The 8,121-nt window shown below is 43.2% G+C and overlaps 1 protein-coding gene across 1 annotated transcript in view; it reads right to left on the bottom strand.

Annotated features, from left to right (window-relative positions):
* Nucleotides 1-7,317, bottom strand: part of LOC120040240 (uncharacterized protein KIAA1522-like) — a 59,530-nt gene extending 52,213 nt beyond the window's left edge. Inside the window, exon 1 of the mRNA XM_038985458.1 lies at nucleotides 6,927-7,317. Within this exon, the coding sequence (XP_038841386.1) occupies nucleotides 6,927-7,113 (187 nt within the window). The 5' untranslated portion in view covers nucleotides 7,114-7,317. The remainder of the gene's footprint in view (nucleotides 1-6,926) is intronic.
* Between the last annotated feature and the right edge of the window lie 804 nt (nucleotides 7,318-8,121).

Raw genomic sequence — 8,121 nt, 5'->3', positions numbered from 1 at the left:
ACACTACAACACACACTACAACACACACTACAACACACACAGGAACACACACTACAACACACACTACAACACACACTACAACACACACTACAACACACACTACAACACACACTACAACACACACTACAACACACTCTACAACACACACTACAACACACACTACAACACATACTACAACACACACTACAACACACACTACAACACACACTACAACACACACTACAACACACACTACAACACACACAGGAACACACACTACAACACACACTACAACACACACTACAACACACACTACAACACACACTACAACACACACTACAACACACACTACAACACACACAGGAACACACACTACAACACACACTACAACACACATTACAACACACACTACAACACACACTACAACACACACTACAACACACACTACAACACACACAGGAACACACACTACAACACACACTACAACACACACTACAACACACACTACAACACACACTACAACACACACTACAACACACACTACAACACACACAGGAACACACACTACAACACACACTACAACACACACTACAACACACATTACAACACACACTACAACACACACTACAACACACACTACAACACACACTACAACACACACAGGAACACACACAGGAACACACACTACAACACACACTACAACACACACTACAACACACTCTACAACACACACTACAACACACACTACAACACACACTACAACACACACGACAACACACACCACAACACACACAGGAACACACTCTACAACACACACTACAACACACACGACAACACACACCACAACACACACAGGAACACACACTACAACACACTACAACACACACCACAACACACACTACAACACACACTACAACACACACTACAACACACACAGGAACACACACAGGAACACACACTACAACACACACTACAACACACATTACAACACACACTACAACACACACTACAACACACACTACAACACACACTACAACACACACAGGAACACACACATGAACACACACTACAACACACACTACAACACACACTACAACACACACTACAACACACACTACAACACACACTACAACACACTCTACAACACACACTACAACACACACAGGAACACACACTACAACACACTCTACAACACACACTACAACACACACTACAACACACACTACAACACACACTACAACACACACTACAACACACACTACAACACACACAGGAACACACACTACAACACACACTACAACACACTCTACAACACACACTACAACACACACTACAACACACACTACAACACACACTACAACACACACTACAACACACACTACAACACACACTACAACACACTCAGGAACACACACTACAACACACTCTACAACACACTCAGGAACACACACTACAACACACACAGGAACACACTCCACAACACACACTACAACACACAACACACATGTAATCACTGACTATATCACAGGCCAGCCAGAGGCTAAGCTAATTTTTTTATCGCCTCAAATCAACACCTTTCTAAACTGAGCCCAGGAATGAAGAGAGAGAGCGGAAGAGAGAAAGAAAGAGAGAAAGACAGATAGAGAGAGATAGAGGAGAGACAGAGAGAGAGGATAGAGACAGAGAGAGAGAAAGAAGAGACAGAGAGAGAGAGAGGAGAGAGAGAGATAGAGGAGAGACAGGGAGAGAGAGAGAGAGAGACAGAGGAGAGAGAGAGAGTTCCATAACACAACTACAGAGTGATGTGTATCAGCCCATAACACAACTACAGAGTGATGTGTATTAGCCCACTAACACAACTACAGAGTGATGTGTATCAGCCCACTAACACAACTACAGAGTGATGTGTATCAGCCCACTAACACAACTACAGAGTGATGTGTATTAGCCCACTAACACAACTACAGAGTGATGTGTATCAGCCCACTAACACAACTACAGAGTGATGTGTATCAGCCCACTAACACAACTACAGAGTGATGTGTATTAGCCCACTAACACAACTACAGAGTGATGTGTATTAGCCCACTAACACAACTACAGAGTGATGTGTATCAGCCCACTAACACAACTACAGAGTGATGTGTATTAGCCCACTAACACAACTACATAGTGATGTGTATCAGCCCATAACACAACTACAGAGTGATGTGTATCAGCCCACTAACACAACTACAGAGTGATGTGTATCAGCCCACTAACACAACTACAGAGTGATGTGTATTAGCCCACTAACACAACTACAGAGTGATGTGTATCAGCCCACTAACACAACTACAGAGTGATGTGTATCAGCCCACTAACACAACTACAGAGTGATGTGTATTAGTCCATAACACAACTACAGAGTGATGTGTATTAGCCCACTAACACAACTACAGAGTGATGTGTATCAGCCCACTAACACAACTACAGAGTGATGTGTATTAGTCCATAACACAACTACAGAGTGATGTGTATCAGCCCACTAACACAACTACAGAGTGATGTGCATTAGCCCACTAACACAACTACAGAGTGATGTGTATCAGCCCACTAACACAACTACAGAGTGATGTGTATCAGCCCACTAACACAACTACAGAGTGATGTGTATCAGCCCATAACACAACTACAGAGTGATGTGTATCAGCCCACTAACACAACTACAGAGTGATGTGTATCAGCCCACTAACACAACTACAGAGTGATGTGTATCAGCCCATAACACAACTACAGAGTGATGTGTATCAGCCCACTAACACAACTACAGAGTGATGTGTATTAGCCTACTAACACAACTACAGAGTGATGTGTATTAGCCCACTAACACAACTACAGAGTGATGTGTATCAGCCCACTAACACAACTACAGAGTGATGTGTATCAGCCCATAACACAACTACAGAGTGATGTGTATTAGCCTACTAACACAACTAGAGTGATGTGTATTAGCCTACTAACACAACTACAGAGTGATGTGTATTAGCCCACTAACACAACTACAGAGTGATGTGTATCAGCCCACTAACACAACTACAGAGTGATGTGTATTAGCCCACTAACACAACTACAGAGTGATGTGTATTAGCCCACTAACACAACTACAGAGTGATGTGTATCAGCCCATTAACACAACTACATAGTGATGTGTATCAGCCCATAACACAACTACAGAGTGATGTGTATTAGCCCATAACACAACTACAGAGTGATGTGTATCAGCCCATAACACAACTACAGAGTGATGTGTATCAGCTCATAACACAACTACAGAGTGATGTGTATCAGCCCACTAACACAACTACAGAGTGATGTGTATCAGCCCACTAACACAACTACAGAGTGATGTGTATCAGCCCACTAACACAACTACAGAGTGATGTGTATCAGCCCACTAACACAACTACAGAGTGATGTGTATTAGCCCACTAACACAACTACAGAGTGATGTGTATCAGCCCACTAACACAACTACAGAGTGATGTGTATTAGCCCACTAACACAACTACAGAGTGATGTGTATCAGCCCACTAACACAACTACAGAGTGATGTGTATCAGCCCACAACTACAGAGTGATGTGTATTAGTCCACTAACACAACTACAGAGTGATGTGTATCAGCCCACAACTACAGAGTGATGTGTATTAGCCCACTAACACAACTACAGAGTGATGTGTATCAGCCCACTAACACAACTACAGAGTGATGTGTATCAGCCCACTAACACAACTACAGAGTGATGTGTATTAGCCCACTAACACAACTACAGAGTGATGTGTATCAGCCCACTAACACAACTACAGAGTGATGTGTATCAGCCCACAACTACAGAGTGATGTGTATTAGTCCACTAACACAACTACAGAGTGATGTGTATCAGCCCACTAACACAACTACAGAGTGATGTGTATCAGCCCACTAACACAACTACAGAGTGATGTGTATTAGCCCACTAACACAACTACAGAGTGATGTGTATCAGCCCACTAACACAACTACAGAGTGATGTGTGTCAGCCCACTAACACAACTACAGAGTGATGTGTATTAGTCCACTAACACAACTACAGAGTGATGTGTATCAGCCCACAACTACAGAGTGATGTGTATTAGCCCACTAACACAACTACAGAGTGATGTGTATCAGCCCACTAACACAACTACAGAGTGATGTGTGTCAGCCCACTAACACAACTACAGAGTGATGTGTATCAGCCCACTAACACAACTACAGAGTGATGTGTATTAGTCCACTAACACAACTACAGAGTGATGTGTATCAGCCCACTAACACAACTACAGAGTGATGTGTGTCAGCCCACTAACACAACTACAGAGTGATGTGTATCAGCCCACTAACACAACTACAGAGTGATGTGTATCAGCCCACTAACACAACTACAGAGTGATGTGTGTCAGCCCACTAACACAACTACAGAGTGATGTGTATTAGCCCACTAACACAACTACAGAGTGATGTGTATTAGTCCATAACACAACTACAGAGTGATGTGTATCAGCCCACTAACACAACTACAGAGTGATGTGTATCAGCCCACTAACACAACTACAGAGTGATGTGTATTAGCCCACAACTACAGAGTGATGTGTATTAGCCCACTAACACAACTACAGAGTGATGTGTATCAGCCCACTAACACAACTACAGAGTGATGTGTATCAGCCCATAACACAACTACAGAGTGATGTGTATCAGCCCATAACACAACTACAGAGTGATGTGTATTAGCCCACTAACACAACTACAGAGTGATGTGTATCAGCCCACTAACACAACTACAGAGTGATGTGCATTAGTCCATAACACAACTACAGAGTGATGTGTATTAGCCCATAACACAACTACAGAGTGATGTGTATCAGCCCATAACACAACTACAGAGTGATGTGTATCAGCCCACTAACACAACTACAGAGTGATGTGTATCAGCCCACTAACACAACTACAGAGTGATGTGTATTAGCCTACTAACACAACTAGAGTGATGTGTATTAGCCTACTAACACAACTACAGAGTGATGTGTATCAGCCCACTAACACAACTACAGAGTGATGTGTATTAGCCCACTAACACAACTACAGAGTGATGTGTATCAGCCCACTAACACAACTACAGAGTGATGTGTATCAGCCCACTAACACAACTACAGAGTGATGTGTATCAGCCCACTAACACAACTACAGAGTGATGTGTATTAGCCCACTAACACAACTACAGAGTGATGTGTATTAGCCCACTAACACAACTACAGAGTGATGTGTATCAGCCCACTAACACAACTACAGAGTGATGTGTATTAGCCCACTAACACAACTACAGAGTGATGTGTATTAGCCCACTAACACAACTACAGAGTGATGTGTATCAGCCCACTAACACAACTACAGAGTGATGTGTATTAGTCCATAACACAACTACAGAGTGATGTGTATCAGCCCACTAACACAACTACAGAGTGATGTGTATTAGTCCATAACACAACTACAGAGTGATGTGTATTAGCCCACTAACACAACTACAGAGTGATGTGTATTAGCCCATAACACAACTACAGAGTGATGTGTATTAGCCCACTAACACAACTACAGAGTGATGTGTATTAGCCCACTAACACAACTACAGAGTGATGTGTATTAGCCCACTAACACAACTACAGAGTGATGTGTATCAGCCCACTAACACAACTACAGAGTGATGTGTATCAGCCCACTAACACAACTACAGAGTGATGTGTATCAGCCCACTAACACAACTACAGAGTGATGTGTATCAGCCCACTAACACAACTACAGAGTGATGTGTATCAGCCCACTAACACAACTACAGAGTGATGTGTATCAGCCCACTAACACAACTACAGAGTGATGTGTATCAGCCCACTAACACAACTACAGAGTGATGTGTATCAGCCCACTAACACAACTACAGAGTGATGTGTATCAGCCCACTAACACAACTACAGAGAGGGCACATGGTGTGCAGTTCATATATATTTGTGCCACTCTGCCAGAGAGGAGTCAAGAGTGCTTCTCTAAACTAAGTGTGTTGGGGAGTTTATTGTATCTGTATTTAACGAGGCAAGTTAGTTAAGAACTCATTCTTATTTACAATGACAGCCTACCGGGAACACAACTGTCTTTACTGGGTTAGCTGTCTTGTTCAGGCGCAGAACAACAGATTTTTACCTTGGCAGCTCGGGGATTCGATCCAGCAACCTTTTAGTTAGTGACTCAATGCTCTAACCACTAGGCTACCTGCCGTCCCAAGCAGTGACCTACATGTAGTTGAACTCGTCATTTAACTACATGTTGAAGTAGCTTGGTGGAAGTTGAACTCAATTCTAATCTAGCTCGTGTTTTCAGTAGTCAATTACTGTTTTGCCACGTAGTGGTGTAACTAACTATTAGAACTACAAACAACTTTTTTTTAAATAATAAAATATGGGTGAAGTAGGCAATAATTTCCTTTCTTTTTCTGCGTCAGATCTGCCTAATTCTGACTTGAAAAAAAGTATTTGTGTTAGCTAGGTAAAGTGTTTTCAGAGTAGCTTCCCCGACACCGCTGAGTTTACATAACCTGTCTCTATACCTGCTGAGACTTCCTGTGCCGTCTGATTATTACACACTAATCACACGCTACACTGACTCTGGCGGAGGGAGGAAAACATGGGAGAAAACTGCATTTCCTCTCTATGACGCTTGGCCAAAGCCAAAGCACGTTGGCCCCCTAAAATGCAGTGTAAAAATCAGAGTGCTTTGGAAGTAGCCTGAAGGTTAACATCAACGTATCCCATTCACTTCAGACGACGTTTTATGTTGATTCAGCCGTTTTATGTTTCAAACGTGTATTAGTCTAAGTGGGACAGACAGAGAGGCGCTTACCTTCGAAGTCTGATAAAATGCCCTCCAGGTGGTCGTTAACGGAGATATGGGACATCCTGACTGTGCGTCCTTTATCAACTCTTCCGGAGTTCACTGCAGCTCGATATAACGGGGTAAAAAAATTCAAATAATTATAGTTTATATTCAAATAAAAACGGTATTCCTTCCAAAGAAAATCCACTCGCATAACAGAAGAAGAAAAAAACGGATCCACCGTATTGGAATAGAACTCCGCGGGTCTTGCAACCAAAAAGTAGCGTTTTTTTTCTGAATTCGGCTCACATCGGAGAGCGAGCGCACAACTGTTTGCTTCAGCAAAAGCCTCCTGCCTCCGTCCGTCCGTCCGTCTGTCTGCGTCAGGAGAGGGTTTGAGCGGGTCTCCGGCGATGCGCCTCCCCTCTGGTCTCCCCTGCGAGTGGAGACCTGCCCCCTGTAGTCTGCCCTACCCTGGATGGAGGTATGGATAGAGGGATAGGGAGAGAGGGAGAAGAGGGGCGGACCTCCGTCCTTCACCTAGCCCCTAGACATTGTAGGCAACACCTGGAATGGGGAGTCAGTAAAATGTCTCGCCCTGGCTGCCTTCCTTCACTTTCCCTGACGGACGACTGTGTTCTAGTGACGCGGACGTTGACTCATAACCCGCTGTCCGCACCGTTATATCCACGCGGCGAGCAGGTTTAGGGTCATGAAGTATTGTGTGGATGAAGGGCGGGTGGGTGCCGGGTTGGGTTGAATAAAGAGAAAACAATACCGTGAAAAATACAGAAATGTATCATTACTGTGCAATTCATATATATATATATATAGGTTACATTGAGGTTTTCTTTCATTATTTTAGGCTATCTGGCATTACTGCATAAACCTAAACTTTAGGGCTTAACTGTACGCGCCAAACAGCCTATACATGCCAATCGCCAAAATGCTTTTGGGAATGGGCAGAAAACGTTAACGTCGATCCACGGAGGAAAAAGGGACAACGTCGAAGTCTAATTCAGTAAGAGAAAAGCTGCGACATGGAGAGTCGAAAATAAAGAGAAGGGAGGGTCAAAAAATGAATGTTTTGTAAAGATTTGTTGAGGTGGTAAAAGAGGATGATAGCAGTGCCGGCTATGTTATGTGTGATGATTGTGAGGCGCTATACTAATTCAACAGTCACAAGACTGGGACTTCAAATAGGCCTATGGCACGTTAAGAG

The sequence above is a fragment of the Salvelinus namaycush genome, unplaced genomic scaffold, assembly GCF_016432855.1.
Source record: "Salvelinus namaycush isolate Seneca unplaced genomic scaffold, SaNama_1.0 Scaffold337, whole genome shotgun sequence".
NCBI lineage: Eukaryota > Metazoa > Chordata > Actinopteri > Salmoniformes > Salmonidae > Salvelinus > Salvelinus namaycush.
This window is presented reverse-complemented; position numbering and strand designations above follow the sequence as displayed.